Source organism: Moschus berezovskii, chromosome 20 (assembly GCF_049115385.1).
Source record: "Moschus berezovskii isolate FMDL1 chromosome 20, NW_MosBer_1.0, whole genome shotgun sequence".
Taxonomy (NCBI): domain Eukaryota; kingdom Metazoa; phylum Chordata; class Mammalia; order Artiodactyla; family Moschidae; genus Moschus; species Moschus berezovskii.
In genome coordinates, this window is record NC_142479.1 from 46,381,249 (window position 1) to 46,405,037 (window position 23,789).

Genomic DNA, 23,789 nt, shown 5'->3' on the forward strand with positions numbered 1-23,789 from the left:
GCAGGGGGTGGGGGTAGGGTGAAGTAACAATGGTTACTAGCCTCTGAGCCTGGTAGGCTGCAGTTCATGGGGCCACTTCGAGTCAGACACGACTTCACTTTCACACATTGGAGAAGGAAATTGCAACCCACTCCAGTGTTCTTGCCTGGAGAATCCCAGGGATGGGGAAGCCTGGTGGGCTGCCATCTATGGGGTCACACAGAGTCGGACACGACTGAGGTGACTTAGCAGCAGCTGAGAAGTAGCTACTTGCTATCAGCACAGATCTCTGCTGTCTGGAGGAGGGGCCTTCTTGCCTATCCTGCTTCCCACAAAACTGTGCAGATCACTCCAGGAATGTGTGCAAAGCTGCCTGCCACAGGGTTGGGAGTGTGGGTCAGGTATCGGCAACTTTACTAAGAGGTGGATTTGACAAAAGTTAGCTACATTTACTGTCTAACACTTTCCCTGGAAGTTGCAAACCTTCAAGACTCCAGAGTTCCAAAATCATTTGATGGATTTGCCACTTTTTAGATGGAGACAGATTCCTGGTGCCTTCTCTTCCATCTTCCATAAATCCTCCCCATTTGATTCATTTTTATTATTCCTCTTCATTGACATCCTCCATTCACTGACATATAATTCCTATACTTTCCTTTAGTTTTTTGAGCGTGTTTAAAATAAATGATTGAAAGTCTTTGTCTAGTAAGTTTAAAGTCTGAGCTTCCTCAAGGAAGACCCTGTACATGGGTGCAACCTTGTTTCTTTAGATGCCTCGGAACTTTCTGTTGTTGAAAACTGCTATTTCTAATATCATGTGATAGAAATCAGGGTCTTCTCCATCCACAGGGTCTGTCTGCTTTTCTCAACTGATTCTGTAAAGTCTGCATTCTTCATTGTTTGTGGCAACTGAAATCTCTGGACAGTCAGCTTAGTGGTCAGCTAGTGAGTCATCACACACTTCCATAAAACTCTGAAACCAAAAAAGAGAGAGAGAATAGCATTCCCAATCTGCAGGCGGGCTGTGAGTCCTGGGCATGCCTTCAACACTCAGCCAGGAAATCTACAATCCCACTGGGGTCCTCACTTCTTGCTTGCACAGAAACCCAAGGTCAGACAGAGGTATGGCTTTCTCAGGTCTTTCTGAGCACATGCTCAGAAAGCAAAGGTTTAAAGTTTTTTAGAAGGAGAAAAGCAATTTTTCTCTTTGTAAGAAAGTCTTTTTTTGTGTGCATGAGCTGGAGGGGACTGTGGTTAGATGACCCCAGTATCTCACAGCCTGATAAACTCTAAGGCAGAGTGCTGGGCTCTGAACTCTAACAGACAATATGAGATGCTTGACACTGACCAGGGTCACAGCGCTTGCCCTCTGGAACCCCCTCCCTCCAGCACATCATCCAGAGCATGCAATGGTGCGTTTTGTTTCGAGTATGACTGTGCTATCAGACAAGGAGCAGAACAAAGCCACGCCAAGATGCAGACGGCAGCTCATGCCGACTCCTGACCTGACCCCAGTGGCTCATGCTGGTGTCCCAACTCCTCTCCTGCTGCAGTCAAGTGACTATGCGTCATGAATGTGCAGGGCCCTGGACAAACAGAACAGGGAACATTACATCCCAAAGACACAACTATACCACCCAAAGCTGCAGAAATCCCCACAGGCTGACCAACACTTCAACATCCACATGTGGATATTCAGCTTCCACTTTATTTTAGTTATAAAACAATTGCCAAAACACAAAATTAAAAAAAAACACACACACAAACACAGTATGTTTTTATTCCTTTTGTTGCAGAAAATAAATAACCGTCACATATTCCATATGCTTGTCTATAAAAGCGTTTCTAAAAATGTAATTTACTTGATTTAATAGCATAATCTTTTTGGCTTTTCAACTGCAGTATCATACAGCAGATCATTTTATTTTACTAACTTTTTAAAAGCACTTGGGCTGCAGCAACTTTCGATAAGGGCCGTTTGTGAGCTTAAAAATCTTTTTCCAAATTATTTTTTAAATGGTTAAACTGAATACAACCAGGTCTTAATTTATTCTATTTAAGAGGAGGAGAATATAGTTTTTCTTTTATAAAAACTGCCCCTGAAACTCACAAACACCCAAATGGACATAAAAAGTGGGTCTGTCTTCATAGAAATTAACAAAAGGAAGTAACAAGACACAGCTGGCCCTCGTGAAATGCATCCAGCCGGGCGTGCACCTCAGAGTATGGATGCTCACGACTCCAGTGTAGCCTTCAGGACTTTTTAAGAGGACACTGTTCAGTCATCTAAACCTATGTTTCTGAAAAGGTAGGACATGGACTCCCCATTGTGAATCCGACGGATGGCTTCCGAGAGGGTCATGCTGATATCCACAGTTTTGATTTTGGGGCACTGGAGCTTCTGGATTTCATGTGGAATTGTATTGGTAACCACCACCTGCCAATCAAGAGGAAGAAAGGAGAGGTCGTAACCCCAAGTAGCCTCCTGGATGGATCTGAAAACGTGACACATTCTCACCCTTCTGAGGTCCTACTTCCAGGCCCAGGGTCTACTCTGCCTACAGCATGAGTTCAGTCAGTGTGAACACAACCTGCATCTCCGGTTAAGGTTTGCACTCACTGTGACAGCTACAGAGACAGAGGACAGCAAGTGTGGGCAAGGACGTGGAGAAACTGGAAGCCCCATTCATTGCTGGTGGGAATGCAAACTGGCTCAGCTGTGTTGGAAAACAGCCTAGAGGCTCCTCAAATGGTTAAACATAGAGTTACCGTGTGAGCCAGCAATTCTTCTCCTAGGTAGACACCCAAGAGCAATGAAAATATCTCCATCTGAAAACCTGTACGTAAAAGTTCATAATAGTGTTATTTACAATAGTCAAAAAGAGGAAACAACCCAAATTATGAATAGAAGGCAAAATGTGCTACATCCAGGCAATGAAATATCATTAGGCAAAAATAAGGAATGAAGTACTGACACCTGCTGCAATGTGGGTGAACTTTCAAAACATTATGCTGGTGAAAGCAGCCAGCCACCAGAGGCCGTTTATTACACGATTCCACTTATATGAGAAGGCCGAGTTAGGCAAACCTGCTACAGACACAGGCAGCGGATTAGTGGCCACGGAAATGGCAACCCACTCCAGTGTTCTTGCCTGGAGAATCCCAGGGACGGGGGAGCCTGGTGGGCTGCCGTCTATGGGGTCACACAGAGTCGGACACGACTGAAGTGACTTAGCAGCAGCAGCAGCAAAGGTGAGCAACTTCACTTTCACACATTGGAGAAGGAAATGGCAACCCACTCCAGTGTTCTTGCCTGGAGAATCCCAGGGATGGGGGAGCCTGGTGGGCTTCCGTCTATGGGGTCATACAGGGTCGGACACGAGTGAAGTGACTTAGCAGCAGCAGCAGCAAAGATGAGTGGGTTGAGAAGAAATGGAGGCAGATAATGGGTAAGGAGTTCCACTGCGGCAGCCTGAAAACGTTCTAAAAGTGAGGGTGGTAATGGTTGCACAATTCTGTGAAAATGCTGAAGATTATTATATACTTAATTTTTTTTAATGAATTTGTATTGGAGTATAGTTATGTGTTAGTTTCTGCTGTACAGCATAGTGAATCAATTATACATATGCACATATCCACTCCTTTTTAGCTTCTTTTCCATACACGGCATTACAGAGTATTGATGGGTAGAGTACCCTGTGCTATACAGCAGGTCCTTGTTGATCATCTATTTTATACATCATAGTGTATATATGTCAATCCAAATCTCCCAATTTATCCCTCTCCCTCTTTCCCCCTTGGTGACCACAAGTTTGTTTTCTACATCTGTGACTATTTCTGTTTTGTCATTTGTACCATTTTTTTAAGACTCCACATATAAGCAATATATGACATTTGTCTTTCTCATATACTTTAAATGGGTCAGTCATAAGGCATGTGAATTACAGACCTTCCTCCCACCCACCATCCAAGCTTTCACTTTACATGGTTTCAGTTACCCCCAGTCAACCTCAGTCTGAAAACATTACATGGAAGGTTCCAGAAATAAATAACCCATACGTCTTAAATCGTGCAGAGAGCCGAGTAGTGTGAGGAAACCTCACACCGTGGTGCCCCATCTGGGAGGGGACTCATCCCTCTCTATCTGGCAGACCCCACCCCGGCAGTGACTCACAGTGCCTGTGACCAGCGGACCCTTATCTGACTTAATAATGGCCCCAGAGCACAAAAGCAGTGATACTGGCAATTCAGATACACCAAAAAGAAGCTGCTAAGTGTTTTCTTTAAGCAAAAAGGTGAAAGTTCTCAAGGAAAGAAAAAAATTTTGTGCGCTGAGATTGTGAAGATCCATGGTAAGAATAAATCATCCATCTGTGAAATTGTGTAGAGGGAAACAAATTCATGCTGGTTTTGTTACTGCACCTCAAACCACAAAAGTTATGGCTATAGTGTGTGGTAAGTGCTTAGGTAAGAGGAAAAAGGCATTAAATTTGCACAGTAAGGTATGTTGTTATAATAGTTATATTTTATCATTAGTTATTGTTAATCTCCTACTGTGCCTAACTAATAACTTAATCACAGACTACACACAGGGTTCAGTACTATTCTGCACAGTTTTGGACATCTCCTGGCAGGCCATGGAACCCATCCCCTGTGGATAAGTGGGGACTTTGGACTTCCGTTATGGCTCAGCTGGTAAAGAATCTGCCTGCAATGTGGGAGACCTGGGTTCAATTCCTGGGTTGGGAAGATCCCCTGGGGAAGGGAAACGCTACCCACTCCAGTATTCTTGCCTGGAGAATTCCATGGTCTGTATAGTCCATGGGGTCACACAGAGTTGGACACGACTGAGCGATGTTTACTTTCTGGTATATCTCAATAAAGCTGCTATTTTAAAAAGTTAAGATTTGATAAAACATCTAAAAAAGGAGAAACAAACATTTTTCAAAAGCTATAAATAAAAAAAAACAACTCAGCCTTCTTTAAAAAAAAACAGAGGATGGGAATACTTCTCAAGTTATAATTTATAATACATATTTCCTACTTCCAGAATAAGCCTCAAAGACAGTTCATAACAACAAAGTCCACACACGAGACTTGAATGGGACAGTCAGGGATCATGCCAAACCAGCACCAAGAATGCAATCACCTGGCCACCGTGAGGACACAGATTGGCGCTCTGCCTGACCATCCAGGCACGTACAGCAGACAGCATTTTTATTTCTTAAGAGATAATAAACACGTGATTCACACAATTGCTCTCTAGCCAGCCAGGCCCTGGGCCGAGGTGGAGAGAGCAGAGCAGGGATGCCTGCCTGGCTCACTTCACCAGCCAGGCCCTGGGCTGAGATGGACACAGCAGGGCAGGGATGCCTGCTCGACTCACTTCAGCTGGACGCCACAGGCGTGTAGGAAGATGGCCAGCATGTCCTCCTCTCTGTCACGTCACGGGCATCCGCCAGGGGGAGCTGGGCCTCAGCATCAGGCAAATAGGGTCTGAATCCATGTGCGCCTCGTGGCTGCCCAACCTGAGGTCCCTGCATGCCTCTCACTCTCCCCACAGGGGTGTGTTGGAGCTCAGGGTGGGTGTGTGCCTGACCCCGGGCAGTACTTGCAGGGACTGTGTACTTCATCGACAGAAGTTACTAAAACTACCACCCACTGCCACTGTCAGGAGCAGAGGCTACAGCCAGTGACCAACAAACAGAACTCGTGCCAGGAATCCACTCTTAACTCTACACCTGCTCTCGTGACCTCAGGTCAGGGGCCCATGTGCACCAGCAGCTGTGCCCACACGTGGCCCGGCTCTGTTACCTCATCGATGGCAGACTCCTCAATTAGCCGGGGGGCGTCGGAGGACAGCAGGCCGTGGGTCGCCATCACAAAGATCTTATATGCACCCCTCTCCTTTAGGGTCTCCGCGGCAGCCAGGAAGCTGTCTACATCGTCGATGATGTCATCCTAGCATTACAGATGCAGCAAAAGACATGAGCACTTGTGCAAAGGTGAGTCTAGACCATGGGGAGAGAGGAGGGACTGAAGACATGTGCAGAGGTGAGTCTAGACCATGGGGAGAGGGGAAGGGCTAATTCTACTATGACACACTCGCTGTCCACAGTGACCTGTCCAGACAGTGAGGTCACTGGCTTTCATGGTGTTCCCTCTGGGCCTCCCAGCTGGACAGTCATGACAGCTGTCACTTCACATCCCCTGGGCCCTTGTCTCTCTGTCCCTACTGTCCAGAGCAATGCCCCACCAGGCAAGGGCTCTAGGAGCATGAACCCATACGTTCATGCCCAGTATGCCATCCGTTAGGAGATGCTTTGACTCCACCAGGTTCTTTCCCCTTTGGTGCTACTTTTCCTTATTTTCCAAATTTTCTCCACTGTGTGGATGGGAAATGGGGTCTTATATATATTTTTATAATGGGAAGACAATAATTATTATTAACAAAATACACAGTCTAGTGGTTTCTAATCTCACAGACTCCCAGTATGATGTAACAGAAAATACATATGTTGGTTTCTGTCCCTGGATCCTGTCAGCAGGCTTCTAAAGCGCTTGTAGATGCCTCAGTAACGAGAGCACGACAAGAGTCTCTTGGCTTTACTCGGTGACTCTGGAAGGCTTCTGGGCAGGGGCTGGGCCCAGAAAGACCAGGCCATGATGAGAAGCTTGGCATTTTCAGCCCCCTCAACTCCTCTGGAGAGGGGAGGGGGCTGGAAATGGAGTTAATGACCCCCTCACAGGGTTCAGGGAGCTTCTGGGTGTGTGCCCCAACTCCATGGGGACCCTCCCAGCCCTCGCCCCGAGCATCTCTCCCTTCCTCTGGCTGCTCATCTGAGTCCTTCGTCACATCCTTTAATGAACTGGTGAACATTAAGTTACTATCTGCCTGGGTTCTGAGAGCTGTTCTAGGACATGTCTGTGTCCAAGGAGGGTCCTGGGAGTCATGTCAGAGAGAAGTTGGAGGTCACCTAACAACTCCCAGTTTTTGGACCAAAACAAACATTAGCCTAAGACACCCACCAACTTAAGTGAGACTTAACTGGCCATAGCACGATCCCCAGCACAGTTAACAAGGTGAGCTGACAAGCTAAAGAGGGTAAATGTGACAATAACGACAGAAGAGGCGCACGTACCACAATGATGGCGATCCTTCCTCCCACGTCACCAACAACTGTGATCGGGGGTTTTTCTTTAGGAATCAGCACTGGTCAGAAGAGAACACACATACAAGTTTCTGCATCTGATTTCCTGACATCCCTTTATCTAAAAGCAGAGCCCCCAAAAGAATTCAGTTGTCATAAATCCTGATCCAGGAACAACACAGAAGCCTGGCTCTCATCCCCCAGACCAGAGGTCAGTGCCGCTCCTACATGGACATCGCCACACACGGTCCTGTCTCCCCTCGCCCTTCCCAAGAGCCATTCATCTTCCCATCGGTGTCCCTGCCTTAGTCCCTTTCCCCTAAGCCCCAAATTCCAACCTTCTTCTAAAATCTGTCTTCTCTCTTGCTAATCTGTCTGTTGACAGTTTCATTTCACTGCAGCCTCCTGAGCAGTGAACCTAAAGAGGCTAGAGGAAAAGCTTTTTCTCCCTAACAGACTCAAACAAAAGCAGTATTTTTTTTTTTTCCATTGAAAAGGCATTATTAAAGCTTGAAAGAAGTTTCTTAAAGACAAAAACAAACTTATGCACAACTCCAACGGGCAGTCACAACCACATTCCTCGTGTTCCCTCCTGGCCCAGGCAGAAGACAGTGAATAAGACACTCTGCCTTATTCACACACATTCCTCAGGTTTTCTCTTGTTTCCAGTCAATTCTTTCAATGGGCTGCATAATGAGTTGTGCTGATGAAACATTCTTCACCAAGGCCTCCCCTCTGAACTATTTACTTGTCTAGTATTTTGCATCAGAAATAGCAGGACCATGAATAACTTGTGCACCTAGAGCTTTCTACCCATGTTAACCTCGGCTCGAGCACACACTACTGAGTGGACGAATGTGATCCCTGTTGGACCACAAGTGAGTCTAAACCGGGCATGTTCATGGCTCTTTATGGGATCAGACAGACCGCTGCTAAGGGGCCATCAGAGATGCACTTGTCACAGCCAGAAAAAGGTACCAGTTTTTGCCAACTTAAGAAACAGACAAGAAGTACTTCACGTTCAATAAAGAAATTAAGTCAGCCTTCAAGGCAAAGAGGAAGTGACCCAGGGCTGCGTGCTTACTGGGGATCTCCAGGCTGGGGTGGATGGCGGCCGCGCTCCTGACCATGGGCGGGGAGTGCCGCCCGTCCACCAGGTCGGACTCGGCGTCCTGAGCTTCTCCATGAATCACCGCGATGCCCAGTCGCAGGCGCTCGGCGAAAGACTGGGCCCTAGGGAGAGCAGGAGATGGGTTCAGTTCAGTTCAGTTCAGTCGCTCAGTTGTGTCCGACTCTTTGCGACCCTATGAATCACAGCACGCCAGGCCTCCCTATCCATTCACGCAAAGTGGTTTCTGCTCATGTCAGAGAAGTATTAAAGGAACTCAGAAAATGAAGTTTCCCAAAGGATTAGTGAAAAAGGAGACTGAAACAACCTCAGCTTCTGGGAATCCAGGACAGAGTGTGGAGAACCCACATGACACACGTCGCCCTGCAGGGCCTGTGGGCACGCAGCCAGTGAGTGAGCCTGTGTTATAGGCTCGTTCACCTCCCTGAAGCCTCTGCTTCCTTACTGGGAGCTATGCACTCTACCTGCTCACCTGGTTAACAGTGAGAACCAACACATAAGACGGAGCATGCTAACTACTCAGCAGAGTATGAAGGCTCAGATGACGGGTAGCATTTTTAGCAATAAAGTATTTTTAGATGAAGGGATGTACAATGTTTGTAGTACTTAACACTACTGCACACTGAATAGACTGTGGTGTAGTATAAACATAACTTTATATGCACTGGGAGACCAAACGTCCATGTGACTCACTCTACTGCAACACTGCTTTCTGGAACCCACACCACCCCCAGGGTGTATCTGTGTCTGACATCCTTTCAGTCAAACACAGCTGCAGGTTCTGCACCCCCGTCTCATCAGTTACTCCAGTTACATGGAACTCTTGGCACTGCCCCATTTGCACACCTGTAGTGTCTGAAAGTTTTGTAAAATGTCACTTCTTAACATATACCAACCAGTGGCTTCTTGGCTGGATAGAATTATCTGTTAATTAATTACTGAGTTCTCTGAATAAATAGCAGTAAACCACCTCAAAATATATTTGCTGGTATTTTAAATTGCAGATGTGAAGATGAACCACCAGCAGCTACCCAAGCGCAGGGCTGGGACTCTACAGTCCTGGACAGTCCCTGGCAGGAAATGTGACCAGCAGTCACAGACAGGGACTGGGACAAGGGAGGACGATGAGCCATCACCTAATAAATGAAATCGGCAGACAGGCTATGCACTATCAGTCCCCAGGTCAAAAAGCAAGGGCCAGAGAGGGAGCTGCTGCAATGGGACCCAGAACACTGGATTCAACGGGCTGGTCTCAGGTGTGGTTTTGCACAGCAGCTGTGAGCACCCACCTACCTCTTGGCTGAGGCCGGAGACTTGGCCACGATGACCGCGTTTCTGTAGTCTGGGATCTGAGAAGAGGAGGGACTGGGTGACTGCCATGTCTCCAAAGGCTGCTCACACCAGCTCCACAGTCAATAAAAAGCAACACCCCAACACTCAGAAATGTCAGCTGGTCACTTGAACATTTTCCAATAAGAGAGAAAACTCAAAGTAAATTTCCTCTTTGGAAAATTAAGAAATGCCTACCTAAGAAAAAAAATTATTATCAAGGCATGAATCTCATAGACTTATTTTACGAAAAAAGTAGAGTTAATCAGTAATAAGCTCATATCTAAGTGGCAGCAAAGACGTTTTTATAAAGTCAACAGGAAGTCCTCTCATGGATCCCTGTTACATGTAATTTCACAGCCCAAGGATGATATTCACTAGACCTGAATCGAAGGCATTTGTCAACTTCTAAACAAGTGACTACTTAATGCAACTGTCACAGCCGATGAAGAAAGAAACCAACCTACTAACAGAATCAGCCCAGCACTCTTTACAAAGATACTAAGAGCCCTTAACAAAATAAGCAAATGTCAGTCTGCAAGCATCTGAGTGATCTGGATGAGGATGACAACAACTGAAGAGACACCCAGTACCAACTCCTCAGAGTTCACAGGACAGAACTAGTAATGCTTTTCAGCTGAGCAGTAGTTTGCTGTTTCTGATTTCATCTGGGCAATATTTTCAAGCCATGTGCCTAAAATCTAATCACTTCATTAAATTATGTTATTCCATTCAGATATATCCCCATTGATTTCTCACAATTATGCTAGATTGGTGAATTGGAACATAAGCACTCACCACCATCCAGCACATTGCACAAGGCCTGCTGCTACTGCTGCTGCTAAGTCACTTCAGTTGTGTCCGACTCTGTGTGATCCCATAGACGGAAGCCCACCAGGCTCCCCCGTCCCTGGGATTCTCCAGGCAAGAACACTGGAGTGGGTTGCCATTTCCTTCTCCAATGTGTGAAAGTGAAAAGTGAAAGTGAAGTCGCTCAGTCGTGTCCGACCCTTAGCGACCCCATGGACTGCAGCCCACCAGGCTCCTCCATCCATGGGATTTTCTAGGCAAGAGTACTGGAGTGGCTTGCCATTGCCTTCTCCGCACAAGGCCTAGCATGTGGAAAAAACTAAATAATCAATACTTAGTAAACAAACAAAACCCTGATGAATTTGAAGAAGGTTCTATTATAGATATACATAATTTGATAAGATGTCTCTCCATCTGGTCCATCTACACATAAATAGCACAAAATATTTTCATTTTTGCATGTTCCTCATCTTTCCTGGGAGTCTTTATGTTTTATGTCCTTCCATGCCTCGTTGAACATCATCAAACAGCACCAAACCCAACCAAGAGGGGAAATAACTAATGAAGGAACAGTTACTAAAGCAAAGAGAAGGAAACTTTAAACGAAAGGACTTTTTTAATAAAAACAGGTCTACTTTCTCCTTGGAACTCAAAACAGGAAATCATATACATAAAGAAAGAACAAGTTGTTATGAAGGTGGAGGTTATTATGGTCAAAGTAAGAAGGTCAGAAGGTGGCTGGTTCAGGGGAAGGATGGGCGTGGCTGCAAGAAAATGTCGGTGAGAGCAACTCATGGAATTTTCCCACCAATTCAGTACAGGAGAAAGCCAAACATGAACAAAAAACAGTTAAATAATATATAGACTAGATACAAGATTTTCAACATCTAATAGCTCCTGAAGAAAGAAATGAAAAATACAAATTACAGAAAAAACTCGTAAGGAATGGAAAGGCCCCACTGAGCATCCAGTGAGATGGATGAAGATGGTTCATCTCACTGGATGCTGGTTCATGGGTCATAGATGTTCACGGACATGCCATGTGGAGATTTGAAAAACCACAGCAAGAAGATAAAGCACTATCTCACACGGGGAATTCTGTCCAAGTGCAGATTAATACAGCCCTTCAGACAATCTTAATTTTTGTAGTATCTAGTAAAATATTAAAAATGTAGATATTTTCCAATCATGATTCCACTTCCTAGTATATTTCAGAAGAGCACTTGTTTAAGTACTGAGAAAAGCAGGTTCTGCTTTTAGTACCTGAAGTACTGAAGTACTTGAAGTACTGAAAAAAGAATTTTCAGTGCTGCTGCTGCTGCTGCTGCTAAGTCACTTCAGTCGTGTCCGACTCTGTGTGACCCCATAGACGGAAGCCCACCAGGCTCCCCCGTCCCTGGGATTCTCCAGGCAAGAACACTGGAGTGGGTTGCCATTTCCTTCTCCAATGTGTGAAAGTGAAAAGTGAAAGTGAAGTCGCTCAGTCGTGTCTGACCCTTAGCGACCCCACAGATTGCAGCCTACCAGGCTCCTCCATCCATGGGATTTTTTACTTAAAAATTTTTTGAAAATAAAATATTCCACTTAAAAAAATGAAAAATTAAACCACCTAATATCCAGCCAAGAGGGAAATGGATGAAAAATCTGTGACTCATTTAAACTTGTGCTTTAACACCTAAATAGGCAGCTGCTGCTGCTGCTAAGTCACTTCAGTCGTGTCCGACTCTGTGTGACCCCATAGACGGAAGCCCACCAGGCTCCCCCGTCCCTGGGATTCTCCAGGCAAGAACACTGGAGTGGGTTGCCATTTCCTTCTCCAATGTGTGAAAGTGAAAAGTGAAAGTGCAGTCGCTCAGTCGTGTCTGACCCTTAGCGACCCCACGGACTGCAGCCTACCAGGCTCCTCCATCCATGGGATTTTCTAGGCAAGAACACTGGAGTGGCTTGCCATTGCCTTTTCCCAAATAGGCAGCTACTTACATTTAAATTAACTAAACTCAAATGAAATCAAGGATTCCATTCTGCAGTCACACTGGGCACTTCAGCTGCCATTCTGAAGGCATAGTGAACATTTTCACTGGCATAGAAAGTTCTATCCATTACAGTTGGTCTGAACTTTGGAATACTGTGTAGCAATCATGAAGAAAGAGCTAATCCTATATATCTGAACCTGCAAAGACCACCAGACACCAGTTCGGGAAAGGAAAGAAAGTTACAGAACAATAGTAAAGGAAAGAAAGTTTCAGAACAACACAAACAATATATCAACTCTTCCCCTCCCCCCAATCAATATCTGAAACTATGTGTATATTGTAAAGGGAGAGAAGGTAAACTCAGAAGGCACTAAGAGGATTCAGGATTCAGGACACAACCCAGGCTGGAGATAGGGAGTGCCCTGCAGAGGGTCTGGCCCAGGCTGGTGATTCTAGGCACCTGAGGTCCAAGAGAAAAAAGAGCAACTTTCAGAGCTCCGCAGATGAAGAGTTTCAAGTACACCAGTTACATTCATAAAGTCAACTTTAAGCAGAACACATCAATATTAATCCTTTATCAAGCCCAAGAAGACGGAGATGCATGTCTCAGCCTTAAATAGAAGGTTGAGAAGTCTGAGCTAACTCACCTCCTCTTGAATGTACTGTAAGAGGAAGGGAGATGCTCTCAAGTTGTCAACAGGAATATTGAAGAAGCCCTGGATTTCCTTCTGGTGTAAATCCATAGTAATGAGGTGAGTCAGACCTTTGAAAACAAAGCAGACACACACACACAGATTGTTTCATGACAAATTGTACTGTATGAATAAGCACTACATAAAACAAGATACCATATGGAATAAATTACTATCTAAAATTACTCTCTCATCAAAAACTCAGCATCTTTATTCCTCAGATTCTTAGTACAATGAGATTATGAGATAATAGAAAATATAAACGCTGGTCTCTGCCCCCAGGACAGAACTCCTAACCCCTTGTCACTCCCTCAATACTAAGAGCACTGGGAGAATCTCTTATTGTCACATGTGGTCTGTGACCCCGTCTCTGACACAGAGCTCCTGAAAGCTCAGGGGATGGACTCCTGGACGTGGCTGGTCACCTTGACGGGAAGCTTGGCATTACCAGGCTTCCTGCCCCTACTGTCCAGAGAGAGGGAGGGACTGGACACGGAGCTGATGAATGACCACACCTCCATGAAGCCCCAAGAGCAAGGGCTCTGGGGAGTATCTGGGTGGTGAACACAGGGACGCCCCCTCTCCTAAGCAGGTGGGGACCTGGGTTTTCCCTCCTCAGAAGGGAAAGACTGGTGATTCTTCTTACAGAGAGATGCATGGTTTTCACACCAATTTAAAACAGTCAAAGTGACAGTGATGAAGAAACGCCTCTGATAATTCTATGAGAGAGATTCCCTCTCCCTGAAGTTGTGTTAGTAGGCATGATAAAGCCAGATTAAGACATAATGTCTTTAGATATTAAGGTAAACCTCACATGCCTGTAACTGGGAAAAATGAAGAATCTTCATCCCACTGGCTTCTTGAAGGATATTTGAAATGGAAATACATACATACATACACACACACACACACACACACACACACATACATATAATTCAATTGGAAAAATTTTAAAAAGCAAACTTTGCCCAAAAGAGCAAGAAAGCCTGGTGGCCCATAATGAGCAAGACTAGGAGGGCAGGGGACCTCCTCGGGAGCTCGGTGGACCATCTGCTCCCTTCAGCAAAGTTCTCAACTGGGTGTGCCTCGAGGTCACTGGAGTTCAGGTCTGGTCATTTTCTGTTTTGGTTTTGCCTTCTTTGAAATGCTACAGGAGAAATTTATTCTGCAGTAAGTGTGTTAAAAGGTAGTATATGGGGACTTTTTATTCTTTCTCTCTGTGCAAACTCTCTGTGATGTGTGCCTTCTATAGTCACATATACAAGTACACATGTGTGCATGTGCACACACACACACACACACACAGAGTAACAACTCTAAAACTACTTAGAAACAAGGGAAGACACTTAGGATGTTACTGAAAAATGCACAACACAAAATAACACATAGGGTTTGCAAAATATGCCAAGCTGTCCTGGGAAAGAGAAGAGGTGAAAATAAAGAGAGTTGCTGTGTTAGACTAGCTGATTCCAATGCCTTTTCTACTTTAAAAACAGCCTCAATAGGACTGCCACCTGCCATTTCAACTTTTTAATCTCTTAAACAAAGAATTTAGGAAAGTTGTCCTCACAAGCTTTGCGTTCAGAGAGTTTGGACCAGGAGCAAACTGTCAGCATGGGCATCTGTTACAGATTCACCATCTGGAAGTGACATCACTCTGGGCACTCTATCCAACACTCTGAGTCAGTGAAGATGAGGCTTTATGATTCCTCAGGTTAAAATGCAACTCCCAGAGCCGCATCAACCATCAACACTCGCCCCTCACCGGCTTTGCACATCATGGAGGCCAGCAGCTTGGAAACAATGGAGCCCCTCTTCCTCATCTTGCACTGCTTGCTGTAGGGGAAGTAGGGGACCACGCCGATGATGCTCTTGGCGCAAGAGGTCTTACAGGCATACACCATGATCAGGAGCTCCATGATGGTGGTATTCACGTCCCTGCAACCCAAGGGCGAAGACCAGCAGGGAGGGTGTCAGACTTGCCACGACCTCTCTCAGTCCCAGCTAAGCATCAGCAACATGCCACGCCCAGCCTCTGCCAAGACAGGCTCCAGACACACACAAGAGACAAACACCACTCTTCTCGGGCCTCCATCAGTAGCCCCCACACCGCCTCTCAGCCAGTGACTCTACTTCCTTTCCCACCGAGAACAGCACTGTTCACTCCAGTTTACTCAGGACAGAGCCCCAGAGGCATCCTTAGCTGCCCTCCTGTCCAGACACTGGCAGCATCTCACACTCCATTGCTGCCCAGGCTGAGGCCCACCTCCCTAATGGATGGCAACAGTTGCACCCACACACTCCCCGCCTCCTCCCCCTGTCCCTGGCAGTCTGCATGCAGCCACTCTCTGAATAGCACCTGGCTGATCTTAGAGTCACAGTCAGATCACAGACTCTGCCCAGGACGCAGGGATGGTTTCCCACTTGGCCCGTGGCAGATGCCCAAGGCCCCACAGGGCTCCTGAGGCCCCTTCTGGATCTGCCCCACTCCCTCTCTGCACCCTAATCCTCCTCCATGCCAGTCCTCATGGCCACCCGAAGGCCCTCTGTAGGGCCCCCCATTCCTGCCTGGAATGACCTCCGTGCCAGCTGGCACCAGCTTCCAGTGTTTGTCAGAGGTCACCCACCGATCCACCTCACTACAGCCTCCTGCTGCCATCACGCCAGCTTCCTTGGTCACTGTACTGGTTTTCCCCACAGCCCTCGTCACCTCCTGACAAACTGGATAATCGACTTGTTAATTACGTCACTTGCATGTCACAGAACACAGGTTCTGTGAAGATCAGGATCTGTGATCTATTCTAATCTTTCATGCCTCTTGCACACCTGTAACAATGGCTGACACATGGCAGACACCTGACACATGTTTGTGAGTGAGTGAGTGCATGAAAGGGCAATGGGAAACCTGGAGCTTTCGGGTGAGCAGGTTCTCTGGATTACAGAAATCTTAAGTCAATGGACATAATTTTCTTCACTTAAAATTTTTCTTATACTTTTAGTAAAAAGAGGCACTTATTTTACATATAAATGCACATTTAGCATGCAGCGATTTTTGGAATCTCTAGGCTAAAAACTGATGTACTATACAAACGCATTTCTAGACATTATCAAAAACTGCTGAGTTGAAATTTTCATCTAAGAGGCCTTCAGGGACATGTGTAGACAGAGTGGCGTTTGATCAAGGAGTGGTGCAGACACCTCACTGCACTGAATCTTCTACCCCAGTGGACATGCCTGTGACTCAACAATTTCTAGAACACACGGCTCCCAGACATCATGGCAGACAGAGACACACCTGCCTTCACCACTGTCTCTCTTCTCCTTTAACTTATGATGCAGCAGGACAGCACACAGTGATCGCATTTAAGTTATCCGCAGGAAAAGCTTTAAGAACCCCAACTAAGTGAACACCTCTCCTGCTGCTTGTTCTCTTTGGGAACTAGAAGAGCTTCCCTATAAGCTCTGTAAGACTCTGCTCCTGACAGTGAACATCACAGATGCTCACTGTCCCATGCCTCTCCCCCAGCACGCAGCTATTCCCACACTGAAAGGACACAGGAAAGTCAGCAACTATGTCAGAAAGATCAGTTGAGAAAGATTGGGCTAGTTTTAAAAAAATCTTAGTCCTTTTTGTCTGGGTAACTCTTATTATACTAGACATTCAAGCCCAGAGACCCAGAAAGCAACATTTCTGGTGGATAAGCTACTCACTTTGAAACAGTCTGAATGATGAAAACATCTTTTCCCCTCACAGATTCTTGAATTTGTACTCTTGTTTCTTGCAGGAAAAGGGGAAACAAGAAGGGTCAACAAGGCACATCATTTTAAAAAAACACACAAGAAAATCTGCACCATTCCCCAAGGTTATAAACTATGGAAACTGGAACTGTTACAAACTCACTACAAGGCTTTAGATTCCATGGAGGATAACAAACACACTGTGATTAACACACTTTGAAAATGCCACCTGACACCATGGCCACACCAGACACATGCACTCTGCCTCAGGGTACAAATTCAACCCAGGCCAAGCTCATGCTTCCATCAGCTGACAGCAACTGCCTTCGGGTGAGGTCTGAGGATGAGCTTCTAAGTCCCTGGCTGTGACCTGCCCCAGATTCTCTATGGAGCTGGTATTAGTGGACGTGGGAACACTTTAATGGCCCACCCCTGTCTGCCTTCCTGCAGACAGAACTCACTGGACACTGAGGCTGACTGCTCAGTTATGGAAGGTGAGGGCCAGGCTGGAATGGCAGGTACCACAAAAAAGCCATCACAAGGGCACAGGATCACTCACCTCGGTCAGGCTCCTGATAAACCTGCACTTTACCCATCTCCACCCCCAGCCGCCTAGAGAAGAGAAAGAGGGAAAAAGCGGAAACAGTAATAAAACAGATACAGCATCTTTACTATTAAGATGTTTTAGAAATTGATGAAAATAAAACAAATTTTAAAAATAGAGATATTGCTATTATCAAATTTAAAGTGGATCTCAAATTGTTTGGTCACCTAGCCCATCACACTTCCACCCTCCACCTACCCTGTCCTGGGGCTCCCTGCGCTCCAGTCACATTCTTGCTGTCTCCTTTCTACCTGGAGGGCTCTGCCCCAACTCCCACTTGCTGCCATTTCCTGTTTCGTAATTCACATTCCACTCACAGGTTTACAGGCACTTGAGCACCTCAGCTAAGGCGGCACAACCTGCCCCATCTCTCTGATTTTTCTGCGCAGATCACTACCTGAAGTTATCCTGTTTGTTTGTTTGTTGCCTTCCTCCTTGTCTGGCGCCTCCACTAAAGAAGGGATTCTGACCAGCTTGTTCACTGTTATACCCCAGTATCTAGATCAAAGTATAGTACACAGCAGGGGTTCAAGATTTATTTAATAAGTTACTAAAATTATACTGAACCGTAACCTGTGAACGAGCTTCATATAGCATAGACCCTTCATTGTTCTCTGTACTCAAATAGCTCTATACAAATGTAGCACGTCACACAATCGCTGGCATTTCAGGAGTCCCTGGTAAATGTCTCCTGAATCCACGTGCAGGAGTGATGACAGTTTACAAAAAGTGGACCCTTAGTGCACGGATGACAGGCAGATTCACTGTAAAATATTTGCTGTCAAAGTTAACACCAGCGCCAATATGCATATCAAACGTAAACCACCACTGAATAAGCACAGACTTTAATAGCGTGATTATACTCACTCAGCGATCTTTTTTGAAAGCTCCATACACGATGAATTCGAATTTGCTGAAAACAACACCAGACCCCCTTTGGTTATGTTCATCTTGGCTTCTGATTCAGGTGGCGCCACACAAAACATCAAAACCTTCTTGGTTTTCCAATTCTCAGTGCCTAGAAAGATACCAAATATGTTAAAAACTTGTCAGGTGAAATACACCTGAATATTTTTGAACAGCAAATGAGCCGAAGGAAATTAGTTTTTACCATAATGGAGTCTTTCACATTGAATGTGTATATGGACAAGTAGGGAGTCTATTTGAAAATATGGAAAGATGTCATCATACGACTCAATTATTTTCATGACTACTGGGAATAAATGATAAACTTACAAGAAAGGTGGAGCTGAAGAGCTCAGTGTTTTACTGTTTGCTGCTTAAAGTCAATTACGACAACCTCCTTTTAGTTTCTGACAACAAAATTCCTCCTGGATTAACACACAGAAAAATGGCAGAGCCATTAGCAAGGACAAGAACTGACTGATCCTTAAACAATGAATAAATAACCCATCCACACCCAGCTTTCCCTGTAATACCTGTTTACCACAAACCCGCCTCCCCCCTCACCCCCGGCCTTGCAGCTGTCCTGGGTCCTGTCTAAGCCTGACCTGGTCATCTGCACTTTCCTCAACTGGAACACAAGGTTGAGCAGATTACAATAATCTTGAAGGAAAGTGACTCAGCCACATAACTGACCAGCAGCAGGGCACACAGAAAGACCCTGGCCTAGAGGCCTTCAGAATCATCCACATGTTCCTCCTCCTTCCACTCTGGGGTGAGTGTCCTGATGGAGAAAGGCAAGCAGAGGACTGGGTGCAGGATCAGCAGCCCAGGAGGCCTGGCGAGACAGAGGAGTCTTCCGAGCAAGCCCACGCGTTAATGCAGCCATTATGTTTATGCGGCTGGCTCTTGGAAAGCTGGTGGAGGGAGGAAAAGCCTGGAGCCCATATCTTGTTACTCTTAAATTTTAATTACGCAAGTACATTATCCTTGTAAAAAACCGAAACAAGAGAGTTTAGACTAACGTCACCAGCTCCGATCAGATCCCAGGCTCCTCCTACCCACCTCCCCGAAGAGACAGTTCTTATTACTGGTTTGATACAGATACCATCGGGCTGTTTATACATTCACACATGTGATCCCCATTAAAAAAGAAAATGTATAAAAATTCATTTGTAACATAAAAAGGGACCATCATACAAATCTGTCTCTAATCTGCTTTATTTTGAAACAATATATTTGAGAACCCAATGAGAAAGCATAGACCCATTGTGTACTTTTTAACTGTTGCCAGTGCTTCCTGGTGCAGCCAGGCTGCACTTGCAGGTCACCAACCCAAACAGGCCTCCCTGTGCATATGTCTCCCTCTGCAGTAACTGCCAGGGGGAGCCAAGGGGGCATAGGTGGGTGACTCATGGTCCCACAAGCAGGCTAGGAGAAAACACTTCCTCTTCAGAGGCCTTCCACAATGGGAAACGTGGGCCATCCCACTGGACTTGGCCTATTAATTACAAACAGAAACATATGAACAACTGGCCAAAGCCCTAAGGAGACCAAGAAGGACCACTGGTGTGTATAGCGGAAAGTGGCTTTGAAGCAGTGATGAGCAAGGTACATGCAGGCCAAAACAGGTTATTTCTGTAAATAAAACTATACTGGAACACAGCCATGCTCACTGTTTACAAACTGTCTGTGGATGCAATGGTAGAGTTAGGTGCGGGCTGCAAAACCTAAAATATTACCTGGCCCCCTACAGAAAATGCATGCTGACCCAGCTTTATAGCATAGCATCAGGCAGGGGGGCTGGTGCAAATGAAAGAAAGAATACTGTTTAACCCTCAACACTCAGAATTGGAGGAGATCCTGGTTGTCTTCTAACACCACCTCTCAACCTCTTTATGGCTGTGTTTAGGAACAGAGGTCTGGAAAAGGAAACCACCACAAAAATAAAACTCATTCTCCTGTAGTTATGAACACAGGCTTTGGAGTCAACTCAGGTTTGCATCTTAGCTCCCATTTGCCCTCAACTTACTGCAAGATCTCACATAAACTAACCTTTCTCACCCTCATCCATGCCACTGTGACCTTACAGGGTCACTGTAAGATTAGTTCCTGTACAGCATTTAACACACTGCCCCACATACAGGATCCCCTTGGTAAATCGAAGCTACGAGGAGTCAGCTTGTAATATATTCACTGTCTACTGTACAAGCACGTAATATGCATGGGGGTGGCAACCTTTTTACATCCCCCAGTCTTCAAATAAGAAGCTTCTTAAAGGAAAACGGTGTTCTTAAGTGGATGTGTAACACTGAGAATCACAGTGTGAGAGGGGCAGGAAGAATCTTCAGAAGTAACTCAGTCCATCTCTAGGATTCCTGTCAATGAGCCCACTCCAGACACCTGAACAGCCCAAACCCAATGCCCACACCCTGAGGGATGTCCCAGCCATTCTGAATCCTTCCTCAGAATACACAATGATTGCTTTCCTGGCAGCTGCCACCTCTGGGCCTTGTCCTTTCCTTGAAGATTTATGGGAAACCCCAAATTCCTTCTCCCCTCTGCAGTTCTCAGCCTGTCTCAAGATGGCACTCTTGGCCTGGGTCTGGCATTACTGATTATGGTTTAAGTCCTTCATCACTGACCATGCTCTCCAGGTTTCCAGTCCAGGCAGCAGGTTTCAATAGTGGAAACCTAAGACCCCAACATGCCACAGGCAGGGAGATTGTTTGGGAACAGGTATCAATTCAGCCATGTTCTGCGACTGTCCATCTCAAGAGCTTGTCAAACAAAAGAACCAGCTGCTAGTTTCAGTTCTCCTTTTCCTATTGTAAATTCAAATTGTGTTCTTTACCAAGCTTCAGGAAGTTTTAAAGAGAATCCTCAGAAGCAAGATAATCACTGGGATGGGGGGGGACAGAAACTTCATTAGCTCAATGCTTTAGTGTGACCAGAGTGTAAAGACAACATTCCCATTTCTCCCCCCATAAACTTTGGTCGCCCTTACACTTATCCTAAATTAACTCTGGAATGTGTGAGAATTATATATAACACATGAAAACACACCCTTTCCACAGAATCTCAGCACCTCACACAAAGTGGGTCGTACTTCTCTTTGAATGAGACGGGGCAATCTGCTGAGTCTCATGAACCAAACCTCACTGAAAGACCACTTGCTCTGTAAGCACTAGCAGTCATCGTAAAAAAACCTCATCCACACCTCAGATGAGAAAGGCTGGCATCAAGGTGTGTAAATACCCTCCATCTGAAGACGGCTGGAGTCAGTGTGAAGACCCAATTAGTCTCCCCAGTTATCAGCTACCATTCCTGGCTTTACCCTCTGGACAAGAGATAGAGGCCTGCTAAAAACAGCTTCCTCAGCAGAATTTAAGGCTCAGGACAGCAGAGACTTTTTTCCACTATGCTTTTCTCTGCTGTGTATCCAGGGCCTAGCACCTGGCAGAGGGAGAGGCTCAGTACATGTCTGTCAGATAACACATGTTGGTCGAATAAAGCCTGACCTCATTGAGCTGCACTGATTAACACACTGAGTTGGAAGTAGTTTGCAAGCTCAAAGGTGCCATAAAGAATTATTATTTTTATTCTGCTGTTCTTCACATTTTGGGGATGTGAATTTTAAGAGAATTAGAAGGGCAAAGCCTAGATGTAATTAAGCCCCCATGCCTCTGGGATCCCAGGCACTCCGCTGTCTCTCCATCAGAATGTTTTCTTTCAGCTAAATACCATTTTCTGAGTGCTCTGAATTCTTATGACAACTCAATAAAGCACGTATTACACTACAAGTCGACCCCTTTCAGACACAGTGCTAGGGGGCAGGGTGAGGCTTGGAGATGAAGACACTTCCTCCAGGTGGCCCTCCTGGAAGCAGGAGACACCAGGTCAGCTTCAGCTTGTCTCCCAAAACCAAGAAGGGTGACCTAACACCCTGCATTACAGGGGGAGAGGACCTGACAAACACCAGGTTAAAAAAACATCTGTAGTAAACACGCCTTGTTTGGAGAACAATTTATATCACGTGCCAAAGAAAGAACACATGACTCGGTATTTCCCCTTTGGAGAATTTATTGTAGGGAAAGAAGGAAAAAGCTCAATGATAGCCACTGCATGCTTTTCCTAAGAGGATGACCGTGAACATATGGAAAAGTTACATAATGGGGTAATTAAGTAAAACTCTGAATATACATTCAATATAATAAAAAAAAAAACACGGTAAATATCCAAGACTGTGTGAAAGTGCTTATGTTAAGCGGGTACAGAGCGGAACTGCATCTCCTCCAAGCTGAACTGGGTGATAAGGGCAATGCACCAAGTCGGGACAGGAATAGGGAGGAGATGGGCAGGACTTTGTGGGGTTCAATAATGTGGGCGGATCACTTATATTTGTGTACGGAACATCTTCACACATGAGAAATCACACTTTCTCACTCCTAATCTCCATCCCGAATTTCCTACTCCTTGCAAAAGCTACACACCGCATCAGTGTCAACAAAAGGGGGAAAAATCCGCACCATCACTGTGCAGTCGGGGTGGGGGGGGGCGGGATCCTGAACAGCAGAAGCCTGCCTCGCAGCCACATCCCGGCCGCCCTCGGACTCTGAGGGCCGGCCGAGGAAGAAAGCATCTTTCCGGGCGACAGAGGCCGTCCCGGCACCGCGCTTCCGAACGCGGCCGTAGGTCCCGGACCAGCCGGACCGGCCTCGCGCCAGGCCCGCGGACCCAGACAGACCGGACCGCGCTGAGGGCGGCACGCCGCCGGCCCCCGCCGAGCCCCCCGCCCCTGCACCTGCGCCCCACTGGTTCGGCCCACCGGCCGCGCCACCACCGTCGCCGGCTCCCGCCCGCCTACCTGGCCCCGACCCCAGCCCCGGCCCCGCCGCAGCTTCCGCTGCCGAAGGAGGAGAGCGCCGGTCCCCAAGCGGCCTGTCCAGGAGCAAAATGGCGACTCGGAGCCGGAGAACGGCGTCCGCGGCGACAGCGAGGCCTGGGGGCGGGGCCACGTGGGCGGGGCCTCAGGAGAGACCCCCCCTGCGGGGGCGGAGCCCACCCAGGGGAGAGGCGGGGCCTTCGAGTCCAGCAGGAAGGTGCTTGGGCGAACGAGGGGCGGGGCGAGGTAGTGAGTGGGGCGGGGCCGACTGGAGGGGTGGGGCCGGGTCAGGCGAGGGGCGGGGCAGAGCCTCCAGTACCAGAGGAAAGCGATCATCACCGACACGTGAAAGCCAGTGCGGACTTTCTGTTTGGAATTACAAATGTCTTAGTTCAAGTCTTTACTGGCCGTGGCACCCCACTCCAGGACTCTTGACTGGAAAATCCCACCGACGGAAGAGCCTGGTAGACTGCGGTCCATGGGGTCGCTAAGGGTCGGACACGACTGAGCGACTTCATTTTCACTTTTCACTTTCATACATTGGAGAAGGAAATGGCACCCCACTCCAGTGTTATTGCCTGGAGAATCCCAGGGAC

The 23,789-nt window shown here is 46.5% G+C and overlaps 1 protein-coding gene across 3 annotated transcripts; it reads right to left on the minus strand.

The window, feature by feature from the left end:
- Positions 1-403: 403 nt before the first annotated feature.
- PRPSAP2 (phosphoribosyl pyrophosphate synthetase associated protein 2) lies at positions 404-23,313 on the minus strand. Of its 3 annotated transcripts, none has more exons than XM_055407435.2 (13): positions 23,176-23,311; positions 18,642-18,736; positions 18,273-18,423; positions 17,361-17,413; positions 16,775-16,841; positions 14,829-15,001; positions 13,019-13,134; positions 9,553-9,608; positions 8,215-8,363; positions 7,122-7,192; positions 5,794-5,940; positions 1,485-2,416; positions 404-952 (listed from the first exon to the last, which is right to left on the minus strand). In XM_055407435.2, exons 3-12 carry the CDS (start codon positions 18,389-18,391, stop codon positions 2,258-2,260), a joined length of 1,110 nt encoding a protein of 369 aa, XP_055263410.1. In that variant the 5' UTR covers positions 18,392-18,423; positions 18,642-18,736; positions 23,176-23,311; the 3' UTR covers positions 404-952; positions 1,485-2,257. The 3 variants fall into 3 exon arrangements, with proteins under 3 accessions (XP_055263410.1, XP_055263412.1, XP_055263413.1); XM_055407437.2 differs by lacking the exon at positions 23,176-23,311 and adding an exon at positions 18,917-19,054; XM_055407438.2 differs by lacking the exon at positions 18,642-18,736 and having other exon boundaries at positions 23,176-23,313.
- Positions 23,314-23,789: the final 476 nt, after the last annotated feature.